The following is a 19,815-nucleotide window of genomic DNA, read 5'->3' as shown; positions in this document are numbered from 1 at the left end:
AGGCAAAAAAAGGTTACAGTGAGAGAGAGGTTGGAGCAAGGCCTCATCAATCAAATGCCAAGCTTTTTTCTTGTATCCAGTGCAAAGGAGTGAAAGATGTCTGGTGATTTGACCTTTGTAATGCTGAATTACTGGAAGCTGGGAATGCTGAGGATGTGTGACCTGAAGGTAAAAGAATGAATTAGGCTGGAGCATGAATGGAGGACAGCATTAATCTGAAGCAGGAAGAGAAAGAGCAGATCCCTGGGATCCCCTGAAATACTGGAAAAAAGAGAGTCACCAGCTGCAAGAGCAATTTGAAAAGAACCTAGATAGCCACGAACTTGGCCCTTCATTCTTGACTCATGAAATACTGGAATCAATCTGTTTCTAACTACCCATCTCCATTCTTTCCTAAAAATAAGCTCTTGCATTATGTTGTCCTATTATCTGCATTATTCTGGAAAAAAATGTAATTTTTCAAATCTTTCCTTGAACTCATAATTCTTCACAACAGGCAACATCCTAGTGAATCTGTATTGTGTCCCCACCTAAGTCTCAAACGCCTTCCTGTAGTATGGAGTCCAATTCTTACACAGTCCTCTCACTGAGGTCCTATTAAGATGTTACATAGGCTCATCATTACCTCTTCACTTCATTACTATACTTCAAGATAGAACCTGGAATTCAATTAGCTATTTTTACAGCCTCATCAATCTAAGTTCCTGCCTTTAATGTACTGCCTTTAATCGCTCTGCTCCTTTCACAGTACTGAACCTACTTCGATTCAGAGCGTAATTACTGCCGTTCTTTTCTAAACCAAAATGAATCATCTACTTACTGCTACTAAATTCTGCAGAGTAACCTTTAGCCTCTGGCCCCATTTCATCAATATCCTTTTGTAGCTTCTATTGATTTCGTCATGAATTAACTCTCAACATCACTTGGTCTAGGCCCGTATTCAAATCGTTGATATACGAAGTGAATAAAAGTAGCCACAGAATGGAACAATGTGGAAGAACTCGACCCATTTACAGCCATTCAGAAAAGTTGACATCATATACTCACTGTTTTCTCCTTTCCAACGAATTAATAATTGTTTGCTATTCTCCACCCGCAAACCTGTTCTATGCCTCTCAGAGCACATTCGGGGATATCTCAAGCAGCACAATGTTTTTTTTTGAGGACCTGTGCCCTTCCCCTTTTTTTTTGATCCATCTGTACCCTCCATCCTCTAGATATCAATCCAATCAAGATGTTGCTGAAAACATAATGAGGTCTGAGTAGAGCATGCCATTCTTAATGTGCAAATAAGCCAGCAACTTGTGGTGAGAAAATGAATACCCAGTGAATTGCAAATTGCTGCAAGTTGTTGGCTGATGTGCACCACTCCATGGGAACTCGTGCTTAACTTCCCTGTGATTTTCACAAAGTTGCAGGGTTTGCACATTAACTGCATGTTAAGTTTGCCACAGAAAATTACATCTTATAATTAGCAGCACAAGTATTCTTTTAACAGTGTAAAAATCATTGATTGCCAATCAACCTCTCTCGCTCAGAAAGGAAACAATTATAAATGTGGAGTTGCATTCTTTCAGGCAGTGAATTGTTTTAGATTTCAAAAATTTTCAAATTTAAATTAATCTTTTTCTTGCTTTCCATTTTGCCTCTTTTACTATTTCTCAATCCAATCTTTCTTTCCCTCTCTTTGTTTCTTTTTCTGTGCCTCATTTGACATTGAATTCTTCCCCTCTAATTCACCCTCCTTCTCGGTCCTTCCTCTGTTCATTTCTCAACACTTTTATTTCATTGGTTAAGAAGATACATTGTCTCATTGTTCACCAAATCCTGCTGCCCTCATTGGGCCATTATCAGCGCACAATTCCCGCAACCTTGTGGGTAATGAAATTTTAAAACCTAGATTTGTAATTATATGTCGAATGGAGCACATCATGAGATGCCTTGTTCCAGTAAAATCTGGTCCTATATTATTTATTCTTGACCAGGGATCACAGATTTCCAGATCCAACTATTTTTGCTCTTCCTCTCTAATGAAGACAATACCACTTTTGAACTATATCTGAATACTCCAATTTAACCAAAATTGGTGTTCTGACTGAGGTCCTCGTGCTGTTAAACATACCTGCTATATTAGCAGCTTGCTGTGGTGCAGTTGCTTGTTTTACTACAGGTTTTCCAGCTGTTGTTTGATCTGGCTTTGTCTGGAAATGAAAAAGGGAGTAAATGATCATTAGAAAACATTGTATACCAAAAGAAAGAAGACCTTGCATTTATATAGCATCTTTCATGACATCAGGTATCCCAAAACACTCTTCATCCAATTCAGACACAGCAAGGTCCCACAAATAGCAATGAGATAATGACCAGATAATCTTTTTAGTGATGTTGGTTGAAGGATAAATATTGGTCAGGACACCAGGGAGAAATCTCTTCTTTTTTGAGTTGTGATTGTTTAGAAGAGGTTTAACTGAGTCAATGAGTGACTTGAGATAGTCGGTATATAGTTCTTCTAGAAGCTATTTACTTACACTATTTACGAGACTTCGTAGTAAGTACATGGTTTCTAAGACACTTGAACAAAAACAAAAATACCTGGAAAAACTCAGCAGGTCTGACAGCATCTGTGAAGAGGGATACAGTTGACGTTTCGAGTCTGTATGACCCTTCATCAGAACTAAGAAATATAGAAATGAGATGAAATATAAGCTGGTAGAGGGAGGTGGGACAGGTAGAGCTCGATATGGGGCCAGTGATAGGTGGAGGCCAAGAAGAGGCTGCCAAAGATGTCATAGACAAATGGACAAAGGGGTGTTGACGGTGGTGATATTATCTAAAGGATGTGCTAATGGGGACATTAAGGGTAGCAAGCAGGACAAGCTAGTGGCAGATGGCCCTAGTGGGGTTGGGGTGAGGGGAAGGGATCGAAATGGGCTAAAAGGTGGAGATGAAAATTATAAATGGAAAAAGGGCGATCAGAAAGGGGGTGGGGATGGAGGAGAGAGTTCACGATCTGAAATTGTTGAACTCAATATTAAGTCCGGAAGACTGTAAAGTGCCTAATTAGAAGATGAGGTACTGTTCCTCCAGTTTGCGTTGAGCTTCACTGGAACATTGCAGCAGGCCAAGGACGGACATGTGTGCATAAGAGCAGGGTGGTGTGTTGAAATGGCAAGCAACAGGAAGGTCTGGGTCATGCTTGCGGACAGACTGAAGGTGTTCCGCAAAGCGGTCACCCAGTCTGCGTTTGGTCTCTCCAATGTAGAAGAGACTGCATTGGGAGCAGCGAATGCAGTAGACTAAATTGAGGGAAGTGCAAATGAAGCACTGCTTCACTTGGAAGGAGTGTTTGGGCCCTTGGACGGTGAGGAGGGGGGAAGTAAAGGGGCAGGTGTTGCACCTTCTGCAGTTGCATGGGAAGGTGCCATGGGAGGGGGTGAGGTGTAGCGGGTGATGGAGGAGTGGACCAGGGTGTCCCAGAGGGAACGATCCCCGCAGAAAGCCACCTGGGGGGTGAAGGGAAGATGTGTTTGGTGGTGGCATCATGCTGGAGTTGGCAGAAATGGCAGAGGATGATCCTTTGAACACGGAGGTTGGTGGAGTGATAAGTGAGGACAAGGGGGACCCTATAATGGTTCCAGGAGGCAGAGGAAGGTGTGAGGGTGGATGCGCGGGAGATGGGACAGACACGGTTGAGGGCCCTGTCAACCACCGTGGGTGGAAAACCTCAGTTAAGTTCTGTCTCTTGCTCTCTTGGAGCCTCAATGTCACGCTTACGTCATCCTTAACCTGATTGTTTCATTATCATTAGTCCTTTACTCTACAGTGGCATGGGAAGATTTACATTCATCTGAGGAGGCAGACTGTTAACATAACATCCAAAAGACTGCCAGCTCAATGGTGCAACACTTCCTCAGTATTGCACTCGAGTGTCAGGTAGATCATGTTCTCAAGTCTCTGGGGTGGGACTTAAACCCACAATCTTGTGGCTCAGGGGCAAGAGTGCTAATATTGAGCCAAGGCTGACACTTGTCTAGCGCCCCAGCTATACAAAATTTGCAATCCTGCTTTCCTTCCCCCCTACATGTAACAAGATAAGTATTATTATTACTGGAGAACATTTTCATCTTAACAAACAATGGCAGATATGTTATGGCAGAGGACACGTGCAACTTGGAACTCCCCACTGTGCCTCAGTACCACCCTTGACAGAGCCCACACTAGCATAAGAAAGAAATAACAAAGGCCTGAATTTTCCAGCAGCATCCCCCCACAGTGGGACCAGCGAGCCATTGAAATCTCCATTCACCTTAGTGGGACTGTTCGATCCTGCCAGCATGAGGGACTGGAAAATTCCAGTCAAAGAGTCTATTCTTTTCACAGACCATGCTCATTGCATCTTTTGTAACTTATTCAGTTGAACGTTCTGCAACACTTATGCCCAGTTCCCAAAGTTGAGCACGACACTGACGCTTCCATTATTCATGTTAGGTTCTATAGTCTCATTGGCCCAGGAATGATCGTGCTTCATTAAATATACCACGATTTCTAAATTTATCCAGCTCTTCTTAAATGAGTCAAACCAAATCTCATTTAACCGTTTTTACCAGGAGTCTGTTCAATTTACCCATCACTTTGTATGAAAAAAGAAATTTCCCTCACCCTCCAATTTCTGTGCCAGGCATTTTTCTCTCACCTGTCAGAGCAACTGCATTCAAACACTACTGCAATAAATTATTCGGAGTCCTGTATCTGAAAGAAATTTAGCAAAATTCTAACCTAGATGTGTAAGCTATACTGGAATGTCTGAAATCACTACAGTATTAGTCCCTTTGGAACTCGAGAGAATCGATAAAACAACTGTATGACTAGGTTTTAATCAGCTAACTAATCAATTTCTCCTGGTCAGTTGAAAGATATGCCATTTTTTGAGGACAAAAACTGGCTGGTGAAAGGATGTACCCAGCTCAAACCAATTAACCTAACTGGACACAAACTGTAGTAAAACAAAAACAAAAAATACTGGAAAAACTCAGCAGGTCTGACAGCATCTGTGCAGAGAAAGACAGAGTTAACATTTTGAGTCCGTATGACTTCTTCAGGACTAAAGAGAAGTAAAAATGTGGTGAAATATATACTGCTTAAAGGGGGTGGGACAGGTGAAGCTGGATAGAAGGCCAGCAATAGGTGGAGGCAAAGGAGAGATTGCGAAAGATGTCATAAACAGAAGATCAAAGGGGTGGTGATGGTGGTGATACTGGCTAAAGGAGGTGCTAATGGTGAAATTAAGAGTAGAAAGCAGGATGAGCAAGTGACAGATGGCCCTAGTGGGGGTGGGGTGGGGACAGGGGACCGTGTGGGAGAAAAGATCAACATAGGCTAAAAGGTGCGGATAAAACAATGATTGGAAATAAATTAAAATAATAATAATAGAAATAGGTGGAGAAAACATATATATAAAAATTTAAAAATAAATATTTGGAAAAAGTGGATCAAAAAGGGATGAGGATGGAGGAGAGAGTTCATGATCTGAAGTTGTTGAACTCTATGTTAAGTCTGGAAGACTGTAAAGTGCCTAATTAGAAGATGAGGTGCTGTTCCTCCAGTTTGCGTTGAGTTTCACTGGAACATTGCAGCAGGCCAAGGACGGACATGTGGTCATGAGAGCAGAGTGGTGTGTTGAAATGGCAAGCGACAGGAAGGTCTAGGTCATGCTTGCAGACAGACTGAAGGTGTTCCGCAAAGCGGTCACCCTGTCTGCATTTGGTCTTTCCAATGTAGAGGAGACTGCATCGGGAGCAGCAAATGCAGTAGACCAAATTGAGGGAAGTACAAGTGAAGCGCTGCTTCACTTGAAAGGAGTGTTTGGGCCCTTGGACAGTGAGGAGGGGGGAAGTAAGGGACCAGGTGTTGCATCTTCTGCGATTGCATGGGAAGGTGCCGTGGGAGAGGGTTTAGGTGTTGCGGGTGATGGAGGAGTGGACCAGGGTGTCCTGGAGGGAACGGTCCCTCCGGAATGCTGACCGGGGGGGGGGGGTGAAGGGAAGATGTGTTTGGTGGTGGCATCATGCTGGAGTTGGTGGAAATGGTGGAGGATGATCCTTTGAATACGGAGGCTGGTGGGGTGAAAAGTGAGGACAAGGAGGACCCTATCATGGTTCTGGGAGGGAGAGGAAGATGTGAGGGCAGAGGCGTGGGAGATGGGTCAGACACGGTTGAGGGCCCTGTCAACCACTGTGGGTGGGAAACCTCGGATAAGGAAGACATGTCAGAAGCGCTGTTTTTGAAAGTGGCATCATCGGAACAGATGTGACGAAGGCAAAGGAACTGAGAGAATGGGATGGAGTCCTTACAGGATGCAGAGCGTGAGGAGTTGTAGTCAAGGTAGCTGTGGGAGTCATTGGGCTTGTAATGAATATTAGTGTAGTATACTTCTGCAACCTGCATTGGTTGGATGTGACAACCTAGCTGTGACTATCTTTGGGATCAAAATCATTGAACCTGAACGATGGTTATGAAGTGGTAGGAGTTCAACGTAAGTGATAACTTATCAGCTCTCTTATTTAAAGGGCCCAGATTCGGATTGGCAACTGTTAATGGAACATATGCAGTTTTGAAAGTAGATGATTGATTTGAAATTGTACTGAAAGCAGTAGGGCAGTGTGGGGCCAGTTAAAAGCTAGCAGCAGGTGGGTTTCAATCTTCTATTCAATTTTTCTTCCAGGAGTGCATGGACACATTGAAGACAATCCCAGTTGGTACATGTCTCATGGAGAAAAATGACCTTATGAAGATCACCTGAAAAGTTAATCTACCTCAGCTGTTTCGTATGCTGGCTAGCTCGCTGGTCAGTTTCTCTTTCCCTCTGTAAATTCTGCAAAACAAATTTTTTACTCCTGGAATTTCAGGTGCTCTTTAAAATAATTCAATAATACTTAACATGGATGAAATCTGCCACGAGATTGCTCAGCCATGTGTATTCAATGATTTTACTTTTCAGTCTATTGGGCAGTGAAATTATTGTTTAGCTTTGCAGAACAAATGCAGGATCATGTATGGGCTGGAGTTCATTACAAGGCACTGATACAATAAGGGGTTCAAAGAACTCAGTGTCACTGCCTTGTACTAATTTCCTAAGCCAGGAGAAGACATGATGAATGCTTTTGATGTGCCAGCGCTGCATAATCACCTATTTAATTGTGTGTGGTGTAACAGAAAATGCAATTTTATTTCACAAAGGAGGAATGAGAAAAAAATGACTGTTCAATGCCATGGCAACAGTTCCAATGCCAACATTAGGCTCCAGCCTTTGTACTGCATGATTCGCAACTATAGTACACTGCACTCTCGGCTCACACGAAAGCATTACTTTTTCCACGCAATTTGCACAAAAGTGACTTGGTATCATTTTTCTTAAAGAGTGTAATGGTATTGGTTGACATAACTCAGACTACAGTGGTACTGTATCATGTTATCACACTCAGGTCCCTTGTTACTCATCCCCACCCTAACTGATTCCACATCTTGACCTTCTGAGGAAAGATCATTTCTCTTCCTTTATTAACAGAACCATTCCTCCTCATTTTCCTTTCTGCCTATCCTTACAAAATGTCAAACACCACTGAATATTAAATTCCCAGCCATGGTTACCTTGCAACTATGTCTCTATAATGGCTATCAGATCATGCCCATGTATTTCTACTTGTGCTATCAGTTCATTTACCTTGTTAACAAATGTTGCAATGTCTTCAGTTTTGTCTTTTTACCATTTTTGTATACTCTAACCCCATTTGCTGGTGCACTCATGTTCATGTGCTCTGTCTCTTCCTGTCATCTTCCAGTTATCATTAGTCAAATCAGTAGCTTACACTATTGCCTTGTCCTTTCTCTTTCATTTTCTAAATTTCCCTTCACCTGAACTCACCCCCACCCCAACTATTTAGCTTAAAACCCTATCTACAGCCCTAGTTATATTAATGACTTGGATGAAGGGACTGAGTATATTGTCAAATTCACTGACAATATAACGACAGGTGAGAAAAGGAAGTTGTGAGGAGGACAGAAAGTCTGCAAAGGCATACAAATATATTAAGTGAGTGGGCAAAAATTTGGCAGATGGAGTATAATGTAGGAAAATGTGAGGTTGTCCACTTTGTTAGAAAGGGCAGAAAAGCAAAATATTATTTAAGTTGACAGACTGCAGAATGCTGTGATACAGAGGGATCTGGGTGTCCTCGTACATGAAACACAAAACATTAGTATGCAGATATGCAAGTAATTAGGAATGCAAATGGAATATTGGCCTGTATTGCAAGGGGATGGACTATAAAAGTAGGAAAAGCATGCTGCACTTATACAGGAAGTTGCTGAGGCCACACCTAGAGTACTGTGTACAGTTTTGGTCTCCTTATTTAAAAAGGGATATATTCACATTGGAGACAGTTCAGGGAAGGTTCACTAGGCTCATTCCTGGGATGAAGGAGTTGTCTTATGAGGAAAGATTGAGCAGGTAGGCCCTATACTCATTGGAGTTCAGAAAAATCAGAGATGATCTCATTGAAACGTATAAGATTTTGAGGGGGCTTGACAGCATAGATGCTGAGAGAATATTTCCTCTAGTAAGGAAATCTAGAACTAGGGGTACAGTTTCACAATAAGGGGTCACCACTTAAGATGCAGATGAGGAATTCCTTCTCTTAGAGAGTCAATAATCTATGGAATTCTCTATCCCAGAGACCTGTTAAAGCTAAGTCATCAAATATATTCAGGGCTGGGACAGATAGATTTTTGAAGTACAAGGGAGTTAAAGGTTATGGGGAACTCAAGGTGGCATTGAAGACAACATCAGATCAGCCATGATCTTACTGAATGGCAGAGCAAGTTCAAGGGACTGTATGGCCTATTTCAGCCCCTATTTCTTACGTAACATGTATATTGCGCACCCTTTAGTGGCACAATATGTGACTTATAAGATTGTGTAACACAAACATTCAAAAAATGATTTACCTTGAGACGCATATTGAAAAGGAAACATACGCATATCATTAGTCTGGTAGATTAATATTTAAGGTACTGGTAGGGACCCTGCTGACACAGATGTGCTTAAGTGCTGACAAAGACTGAGCTCAGCGTATTTTAGCAGGTAGAGATCCCATCACATCTCCTAATGCTGAATGACTCCATTCAATTAGATTATGGCTGATCTGCATCTTAAATCTACTCACCTGCCTTGGTTCCATATCTATTCATACCCTTATCAAACAAAAATCTCAGTTTTGAAAGTTTGAATTAACAGAGCATTTGCAGCTTTTTGAGGGGAAAATTCTAGATTTCTGCCACCGTGTGCGAGAAGAATTGTTTTCCTTTGAGTTTTTCCAGCATTTTCTGTTTTTGTTATCCTGGCTTCACCCCGAATGGCTTTGCTCTAATTTTAAGGACATATCCCCTTACTCTGGGCTCCCCCTCACTTGTGCGTTTCTCTCTATTTAACCTTTCAAGTCCTTTATAATCTTAAATACCTCAATTATATCATCCTTAATTTCTATCAGCAAGGGAATAAAAGCCTCATTCATGCAACCTGTCCTCATAACTTAAATCTGTGCCACAGTTCATTTTCCAGTTGCTTTGTCCATCTTTGAGTTAACTCCCATTGGTATTCCTTCACTCCAACCAATTCTCAGTTGCATTTCCTGATGCCAATACAATTCCCAATGCTGTTCCTTGATCCATGTAATGTGCAGCGGCATTTCTGACCCGGGTCCAAGACCCCCTTTTTGTTCCCTATCCCTGATTCAACTCCCAAATCACAACCCAACTGACTGAGATTTCTTGAACAAGACAATTCCCGGGTGAAGGGGTATTCCTAACCCAACTTTAGGGGACAACAACTTGCATTTATATAGCACTTTTAACATAGAAAAGCCTCCCAAGGCATTTTACAGAAGTCTTATCAAACAATATTTGACACTAGACACATAAGGAGATATTAGGTTGTATGACCATAAGCTTGATCAAAGAGGTAGGTGTTAAGGGGTGTCTTAAAGGAAGAAAGAGAGGTAAAGAGGCAGAGAGGTTTAAGGAGTAAATTCCAGAGCTTCGGGACTCAGCAGCTGTAGGTTGACTCATTAGTGGAGCAATGAAAATTGAAGACACACAAGAGGCCAGAAATAGAGAATCAGAGGTATCTTGGAGAAATTGTAAGAGGATATTGCACAGATAGAGAGGGGCAGGGCATAGTCATGAAATGATTTGAAAACTAGGATGAGAGTTTTAAAATTAACACATTGCTCAACCAGAAGCTAATGTAGGTCAACGAATAAGCACAAGGGTGATGGGTGAACTGGACAGCTAGCAGATTTTTGAATAAACTTAAATTAATGGAGTGTGGAAAATGAGAGGCTGGCTAGTGTTGGAGAAGTCCCTTTGATCTACAGCCAACACCCACTGGCCATAACCCAAATACCAGAGGCAACTAAATGAAGGTTAAGTGAGCAATAAATGTTGTGTCAATTAACACTTTTAAAAGGAGCTTGATGAGTAACTGGTTTGGAATGGGATTTATGGTTCAGGTTATACATTTAGACAGGAAATATCAAATTCTATTTGTTTGCTAAACTGCTGAGATCTCAAGAATGTGTAAAGTAGGATGAAAAAATGGTACCCCAGGACTTTACTTGATTTTCCTTGATAGGAGGCAGGAACAAAAAACTTCCCAGAATCTTTTGCCAGAAAAATAAATGATTTGACAAAGATCCATTACAGGCGGAACACAGGAAGAAATAGGCTTGATGGACTGACAGGCCTTCTTCCCTTCTGTTCGTTATTACCTATATGTTTGAGCGGCTGGGATTCCATGGTTGTACATTCGGGCCCTGCCCTACTATTGCAAATAACATCCTGACCTACTCAATGGACCAGATATTTCTATAGTGGCAGAAGCATACTTACTATCTGTATTTCCAATTATTTTGCCACTTTTTTAAGGTTTAGGAAGTGTTTCCAAAACTTCTAATGTTAAACAATTACAAATTTATCAATTTTAGTGATTAAGTGGTCAAATGACATCATTCTGTTTTGATACTGCTATCCCACTAAATTTCAACAAGCGGGAGCAACAAGTATCAAGTTCACCTTGATGTTACATGTATTGCAATATGGGGTCAAATACAGTGAAGGATCAAGGACACCTTGCTATCTTTAAGAGCTTCTGCACAGTCCTCTGCACATGTGTAATATCGTCACTTATGCCAAACTCATTGGCCTATTTAGAAGCCTAAAATTGAGTTTGAGGTCAACACAGCGTCATCAACCTCGGTCTCTGCCAGGCATGGGTTTGCAGCCTTAAACTCATTAACAGTGACGTTAGCTTGGATATTGGGCCATATCTGAGTCAAATATTGTCTGAGAGTGGGTCAAGGAAAACTGTCTTATATTAATGACATCCAGTAAGTGGCATGCTACATATTGATAAACTTCCATTTCCCTTATCAGACTGACTTGATGTTCTAACATCAAGACAAGTCATGACAGAATCTGGTCAGTACTAATTCAAGATTCTCCTGACTCAAGGATGCATCAGTAAAGCCACGTTAGTACAGCAAGGAGAGATATCCCAAATTGTTTTTCTATGATGAGACTCGTCTGCATGGTGCGTTAAGATGATGCCATGATTTCTGCTGCCCTAAATGGTATGGCAAATGTGTGGCAATTAGAGTGAAAGACTGTGAACAACTTGATGCTCAAATTGGCCTTGGAGAGAATGTGAAGGGAGGTGAGTTTAGGTTCATAAAAGCTTGGGACATAACAAATTTTCTGATTATAAATGGGAGCTTACACAACCCACTGGCATTGCTGAATCCTGAGAAAGAGGGGCATTCTGTTGTGCTTATACCCATCATGAACAACTCAACATTTTCTGGAAGTATCTTGTTGTTGAGCACCTTCTCTAGTCGATCTATTTTGTTGTCAATGGAGACTTGCTTTGGGGATGGGTTTTCCTGTTTAATTATCACCTTTACCCTTTTTTTTAACCTAAAGGGGATAAAATTGGTAGCTTTGCAGATTAATGTTTTTTTTCCCCTGTCATCCTGGGTCAAAAACCTGGAACACTCTCTCCAACAGCATAATAGGTGTACCTATACCACATGGATTGCAGGAGTTCAAGAAGATTGCTCATTATCACCTTCTCATGGACAATTAGGGATGGGCAACAATTCTGGCCTTGCCAGTGATGCTCACATCCTTGAAAAGATAAAAAAAGTCCTGAACTGATTGAGAATTCTGAACTGCTAATCATTACCTTGCTATGCTTTGGCACTGATATCATTAAAAAAAAACACTATTGGGTGGTTTTTATCTTGATGTGTGTAAAAGAGAGGAAAATGTATCATCCAGCTTTGCACTCGGAGCATGGTGCCACAGCTGTCTCATGACAAGCACTTTGTTCAAAGCATGCTTACTGCATTTTCTCTTTATTTGCTGCCTGTTCTGTTTCCAGTCAAGTGGACTCAGATGCAATATCCAGGTGACCTTTTGTAATTAGGCTTCTTACGCTTTGTACATGCCTCTCGTCTTAATTCAACATTTTACACTGAGTGGTTAGGATCTGGAATGCACTGCCTGAGAGTGTGATAGGGGACAGATTCAATTGTGGCTTTCAAAAGAGAATTGAATAATTAGCTGAAGAGCAAAGAATTGCAGGGATATGGGGGAAAGGCAATTGATTGAGACTAGCTGAGCAGCCCTTACAGAGAGCCAGCACAAAGGATACAATGGGTCAAATGTCCTTCTCCTGTAATTCAATTATTCTATATCTCTTGCTTGTTTTTGCTACCTACATGTGCAGTGGCTGATGATGGCGCAGTCATAAAAGATGAAAACTGTGATTAGAGGCAGGCTGAAAAATTAAGTATTTGATGCACCTGGATAAGGAAACCATTAAGGGCCCTAGATAACAGGTGGACAAGGAGCTATAAAAGAACATGGATTGGTTTTGGTACAGCACAGCTCTACTAAAAGCAAATGCTGATAACTAATTTATTTAAACAATTGCTTTTATGTGTGTAGAAGAGATACATTCTTATGTTACTTTATATGTATAACGTTAAGCTCCAGATAGCTCATAAAAGTTAGATGTTACAAAAAGCACAAATACAAAGTGAGTCTGTGCGCAACAGAGTACTACCTTTCACTAGAGTAAACCTCCAAGACAATAACATCTATATGACTGATTCTCCCTGGCACAGATAAAACAGTCGATCAAATTAGTGCCTGCACTATAACTCAGCCGGAGATAATTATTACTCAGAACCTCCTGGGCTGGATTTTGCCATCAGTGGCAAAGCAACAGCAGTCATTGCTGATCCTGAAGAAAGCTGCTTACAAAGATCTGGCCATCTCTGTGGTGTGGTTTTTTGCCTTTCCCAATGACATGAAGGGGATCTCCAGGAATCTAGCAGCAGTGATGTCAGCAAGCAGGGTAAGCAGCAATCACATTCACAAATTCTCTCAGACAGCAAATTGGGAAGTTAAAATTGCTGATCATCCTTCATTTTAAAGTTTACATTTTCAGGTGGCGGATAGGGGACTAATTGGTTATGATTGGCTTAAGACAGAAGCTAATGTATCATAAACTTAAAAAAAAACTTCTTTAAATGTGCGGTTTTAATCGTGATGATGAAATTAGATATTCCACAACGACAGAAGTAGTTTTCAAGGACAGTAAGGGTGTTTTGCAGTAACTATGGCATTTGTACACTGCTTTAAAACCCAGTTATCCCTCATTCAACAAGGTGTATCTTTTTAAAGGTTTTTACAGAGAGACAAACAGTGTAAAAGTGGAAGTTTTTGTTAATTCACTGATTGCTTACTGGTAGCATTCTGGGGGTTCCTCTACAGTGCATCCTGTGGAGGAGCATAGTATCACTGACAATGACTTCTGAATTACCATGTTTCAAAGGAATAATGATGGTGAGCAACGCCAGTTTCACTCTCATTACCACTCCAAAATCCAGGCCTATGTTTCAAATCAACATTACCCTGTACAGACCCAAATCAATTTCAATCATTAAATTCTAACCTCAATTGGGCTGCCACATTTCGCTTACCAATTAGTTAAATTTCACTTTTTGGCAACCTGAAAACAATTACAGCTTGCCAGCATTTTAATTAATACCAGCAGAGACATGTAAAAAGTGTTGTATTCAGGAAATGACTCCAATAAGGAAAAATGAAGGGAATCATAAAAAATTATTTTAAAGGCTTAGATTGAATGCTTTTCTGGGAGCTGAATAAAGTCTATACTTTAGATTCTGAGGAAATAATATTTTTAAAACTTTTTAAATTTAAAAGTCATTTGAAATATTATATCCAGGGGCCATTCAAACCAAAAGACTCAGATTTGGTGCCGGATTTGAATTGGCTGATACTGACTAGGGCAGCACTAACAGCACTATAATTAGGCTGCATTTAAGCCATAAAAAAGTTGTGTTGTATGATCCATCTTTGAAATACCTTGGACATTCATAACACTGATAATTAGTTAGAACCATGAATAAACATTACCATGGTGGTGGTAGGCCTGGTTTGTGGCGGTTGTGCCTGGGGCTGGGGCTGGGGCTGGGGCTGGGCTGCAGGTTGCTGAAGAGTCTGCTGCCGTGGCTGCTGTTGCTGCGGTTGCTGTGCCTGTTGCTGCGCCTGTTGTTGCTGCTGCTGCTGCTGCTGCTGGGTCGGCCCTGGCTGCTGCTGTTGCTGTTGTTGTGGCCGTGCTTGTTGCTGCTGCGGTGGCCGTGCCTGTTGCTGTGGTTGAGGTTGGCGTGGTTGCTGCTGCTGCAGTGGTGGTGCTCGTTGCTGCGCTTGCGATGATGGCTGCCGCACTTGCTGCGATGGTGACTGTCGTACCTGCTGCTGTGAATGACTCTGCCGCGATGGTGGTGGTTGATTGTGCTGTGACCGAACTTGCTGCTGCGGAGGCAGTGGTTCTGATTGTTTTCTAGCTGCCTGCTGCTGCTGCTGCTGCGAGTGTTTCTGTGATCGTGGTAGCTCAGCGTCCGGGTGATGCCCGGATGATGATCGAGGCTGGGTCCACTCAGCAGAACCCAAGTGAGGATCTCGTTGAGATCTCTGTTCTGTTTGTTGGCTTCTTCTTTGTGAAGGCTGCTGAGAATATTGCCGGGATTCTTGGCGATGCTGTTCTTTTGGATGCTGCCTTGATGACTTCCGGGAAGGCTCCTCAGCAGCATGGCGTGAAGAGTGTCGGCCAGGCTCTCCATACTGGTACGCAGGCTGCTTCTGATGATCCTTTGAGGAATATCGTGACTGTGAGCGCTCTGCCGGCTGCCATGAATCATCTGGTGCCTCGTCATAGTTGTGGCGTGAGTGGTTTCGGTGACTGCGTCTCTGTGATGAAGATTGTCCACTATAATGTCTGGAACGCTCTCTTGGCTTTTCAAACCAGTCTGTCTCCTCTTGGCCCAAGTGGTAGGCTTCAAAAACCAAAAACACATTACAGTCACTCTATTCTCCAGCTGCATGTGTGGTACCAAGACTGTAGCCATGCAAAGGTTCAATGCAGGCAGCTTGCCACATGCAGGGAGCTCCAGGATAAGTTACTTGACAAACAGAATAAACCCACAAAAACACATCACTGAACAAACATACCACCAACAGAAACAATGAGCTGTGCAGCATGCTAAAAATGTTAAAAAAAAAGAGTGCATACAAAAGGGTAAAGGCACATGCCAATCAATTAGGCTTTAACCTTGTAAGAATTAAGTCTGTTTCATACATGCACTTATTTACAATGTTGAAAAAATGTTTTTTCTGTTCAAAACTTTTGCACTGAACATGCTTTGGAAATGATCTGTGTTAAGTTGATGAGGTCACCAGTGATATTCTTTACCTTCACTGTCAGACACAGCACAGTGCATATCATCCATGACATAACCATCATCCTCTCTGTATGTATGGCTACGCGATGTCTCTTTGACATCCTGAACATCAGGCAGGGAGTGGCTGGAGCCAAATTGAGATCTGCTGTCTACAACATTTGGTGGGAGTGGTTCTCTAGTGGCCCGTGCCACATGCATCTGGTTTCCCATAGGACTCAAAGGGCTTTCCTCTTCAGAGGCCTGTGCTCTCATTGGAGCACGCCCTCGACTATGGCCCATTCCCATCTTTTGAGACCTCTCCATGGTGTCTCTTTCATAAGATTTACTTCTTGGACTAGCTGCTTCTTTCCCTGATTTTTCCATTCCATACATTGAGGAGGACCTTGATCTGCTGCCATTGCTGTACCCTCTCTCTGAATCTTCCATTGCTTCTCTACTACCATGACCAGAATACCTCTGCTGGTCATAAATATTTTTCTTGAGACCGTACGTTATCTCATCCTGAAGTTTCTGTGCCCTAAGGATCACATTGTTTCCTGAAGATGAAGTTGTGACAGTATATGAAGCAAAATCAGATTCCACATCTTTGGCTTCTTCTATAGGTGAAAATTTGGAGATTTTCTGTTCAATGTTTTGCTTTCTGTGTTTGCTGCGCTTGGCGGATATTACAGCAGGAGCCAGTTGTTTTGATGAATGCTTTTGAGACCCATAAGGAGAGTTGTGCTTGTCTGTGCGGGAGGAATGTCTCTGATTGTTATCTGCATAGTAATATGAAGATCCACTTGAGGAGTTTGATATTCTGCTATGGCTATCTAAATTCCTTTGGTATCCATTCTTCCCTCGATGGTCTGATACCTGGAGGTCATACATATCTTCCTCTGATTCATCATCAGCTTTATTGTAAGCATGGGTTCTGTTAGAGTTCGTTGTCTCTGAGAAGTCATTCTTTTCCTTTGAATGCCTTGAATTACTATGTTGAGGGGGTTGCTCTACTTTCTGGCTTTCTGTTGCTGAGGTATTCTCTTTGGTCAATTCACTGATATCATCAATCATGACATAATTGCGAGAAACATTGTGCTCTAAGTTTGCATACAGAGAGTCAGCTGAATAGTTAGTTGAAGGACTTTCTATTGCATTTCCACTATCAGCAACTCTCATCTCTGCACTCTTGTACTGATCATAGTTGTTACTCATTGTTGTGGTTGTGTAAACTTTCTCAGTTGGAGTTGCAGAAATAATTGCATTTGGATTACCAATTACTTCATAATTGGTGGGTATTTTCTGTTCAAGATCTGCTAATGATGTCTGCCTTGGTTTCTGATGTTGTGCCGGGATATTTGCCTGTTGTTGATACTGAACATTATGACCAGACTGGAAAGAAGCCTGATTTGGATAGGTTGTAGGAGCATGGTATTGGTTAGGTGGTTGGAATCCAGTTACATTTTGTAAACTATTGTCACTCTGGTAATTTGTGTTCTGTGGATATGCATGTGGCTGATAAGTGTTTTGAGAATGCAGGGCAGAATGAGGCTGAAAATTATTTTGTGACTGGTAACCGTTTGGAACTGCGTAGTGGGGTGGCTGATAACCTGCAGGTTGGTAATTCGTCAAACCTTGAGGAGTGGTCTGTGATGGAGGATACTGTGATGATGTGGTTGTATGCTGTGTCATTGAGAATTCAGAATACTGATTAACTGGAGCAGTATGTGGCCTCGCTAAGACATTGTTGCTGTTGTACGAAGATATTCGGATGTTATTGACCTCACTGTCTGACATATAGTCCCGGTCTTCTCCCAAGCCCCGCACATAACCCCCATCTCGCTTTGTTGGATCTTTGACAAAGGTTTCCTTTCTACGATTGATTCCTAGTTCTATGTAACGCAGCTTTGCATCAATTTCCTTTTCTTCTTCATCAAGCTCTGCCTGTTTCTTCTGGAGTTTGTTTGATTCTTGCTCCACTTTCTCCAGCTCATGGCTGATATCCTTAAGGAGTTTATCACGAGTGATCTGGTCAGGCAGGGTTCCCCGTTTACGAGGCAGGGAGGTTCCAAATAGCTGTGGATGAATTGGCGCACTACCATGTATTATTTCTTCAGGTGGTGGACTTGGCAGGGTTCTCTTCACTTTCTTCATCGTGCTCTGCTGCCAATTTCCAATCTGAAAAACAAAATTGCAGATTTTCTGTTACCCCTGTGAAGTACATCATCTTATTTTGATGTTTGCTATGAATTAGTTATTTCCCCAGAAAAAAAAATGCACAGAGATCATCCCAAAATGAGAGGAATTGGCTCATAGAATTAACCCACATAAGCATGCAGTATTAGCTATTCCAGTTGGACTATTACTCCACAAATATATAACAAAACCCATTTGCAGCTATAAGAGAGACCACTGAATACAAGGACTTGGAGCATACTCTTGCATTGGAAACTCAAGTTTAACACTATCAGGGAGAAACAATTTTCGGCTTATCCAACAATGTACTCATTTGGTAATAATCAATTAATTACATTCTGGAAAATGACATTTAAAGCTGCATATAAGACATGTTCAAGATTCAACGAAGTAGATAATATTGTACCTTAACTTTACATAATCCTGATGCACATTAGAAATAACTAAACAGTATCTGTTAGCTAGTAGCATATCTACTATCTGTGTACTCAATTCCTCGGCTTTCAGAATGCAAATTGCCCTTTGGTCATTATTTGGCCATTACTACAAGAGTTTTTTTTGTTCAGAAACAGGGAAAAATTTTGACTTTCAAATCAGTCAAGTCTCACTTATTAGGGTAAGATCATTGATGCAGTATATTTTATTCCAATACCTTCTTATTTGTATTTTAGTGCAAAAGATAAAACAGTTCTAATCGCTTAATTGGTTTTGCAATTATTCTCACCACTCAACGTGTAATTAGTGCAACTAGCAATGTTTTCATCGTCAACTTTCCCTACTATTATTTGAACTGATGCAGTGCACATTTTTGCATCTTCTTGGTTTTCTGTAACTGACAAGGAAAACACTTGCAATTCCTCATTCACACTGCATGAACAATAGCCAAGATGTTCATTCACTATGTGAGAAACACCTACGGTGCTTTAACTACACATGACCAGCTGAGATGCCTCCATCATATCACATGGAATCCAGGATTGAAACTCAGAAAAGTTAACTTAAGCAAGAAAACAACATTAGAAAAAAAAATAATGTCACTAAAGAACGACAGATTCTACTTCAGGATTGTAAAGGAAGTAGGGGGAGAAATTGTAAATGCTTTAGCCATAATCTTGCAAATTTTCTAGCTTTAGGAATTGTTTATTTCAATTGGAAAATTGTAAATGTAACTCCATCATTTAAAAAAAGAAATTATAGATCTGTTAGTCTAACATCTGTTGTGGGGAAAATGTTGGAATCTATAAATAAGGGCAGAGTGACTGAGGATTTAGGGTAATTTGAACTGATTGGAGAGAGCCAACATGAATTGTAAAGGGTAGGTCATATCTCATGAACCTAATTGAATTTTTTGAGGAAATAATTACAGTGGTAGACATGGGAATGTAAATGGATGTAGTCAAAATGAATTTCCAGATAAAAGACTGTTCGATATAATTAGGTTTCCACATAAAAGACTGTTCGATATAATTAAAGCTGATGAAATTAAAGGCAAATTATTGACCTGGTTAGTAGATTTGCCAAGCAAACGATAGAAGACAGACAGAAGGGCTAAAGGGTATATACTCCAATTGGAAGGAAGTAACTAACAGTGTTCCACAAGGATCTGTGCTGGGGCCTCAGCTATTCATTATATTTAGTAATGACTTAGATAACCTAACAGAGAGCTATATATCCAAGTTTGTCATTGACACAAAGATAGATGGCATTCTACACAACATAATCGGGAGCAGAAATTACAAAGAGACCTTGGTAGCTT

General features: G+C 41.2%; 1 protein-coding gene across 1 annotated transcript in view; it reads right to left on the bottom strand.

The window, feature by feature from the left end:
* Positions 1 to 19,815, bottom strand: part of LOC144682282 (protein bassoon-like) — a 421,222-nt gene that overhangs the window by 44,824 nt on the left and 356,583 nt on the right. The window contains exons 6-8 of the mRNA XM_078544759.1: positions 15,896 to 18,041; positions 14,560 to 15,479; positions 2,123 to 2,201 (exon numbers count right to left, since the gene is read on the bottom strand). Of these exons, the coding sequence (XP_078400885.1) occupies positions 2,123 to 2,201; positions 14,560 to 15,479; positions 15,896 to 18,041 (3,145 nt within the window). The remainder of the gene's footprint in view (positions 1 to 2,122; positions 2,202 to 14,559; positions 15,480 to 15,895; positions 18,042 to 19,815) is intronic.

The sequence above is a fragment of the Cetorhinus maximus genome, chromosome 6 (assembly GCF_964194155.1).
Source record: "Cetorhinus maximus chromosome 6, sCetMax3.hap1.1, whole genome shotgun sequence".
NCBI classification, from domain to species: Eukaryota; Metazoa; Chordata; class Chondrichthyes; order Lamniformes; family Cetorhinidae; genus Cetorhinus; species Cetorhinus maximus.
The sequence above is the reverse complement of the archived record's forward strand: the minus strand, read 5'-3'. Positions and strand labels throughout refer to the sequence as shown.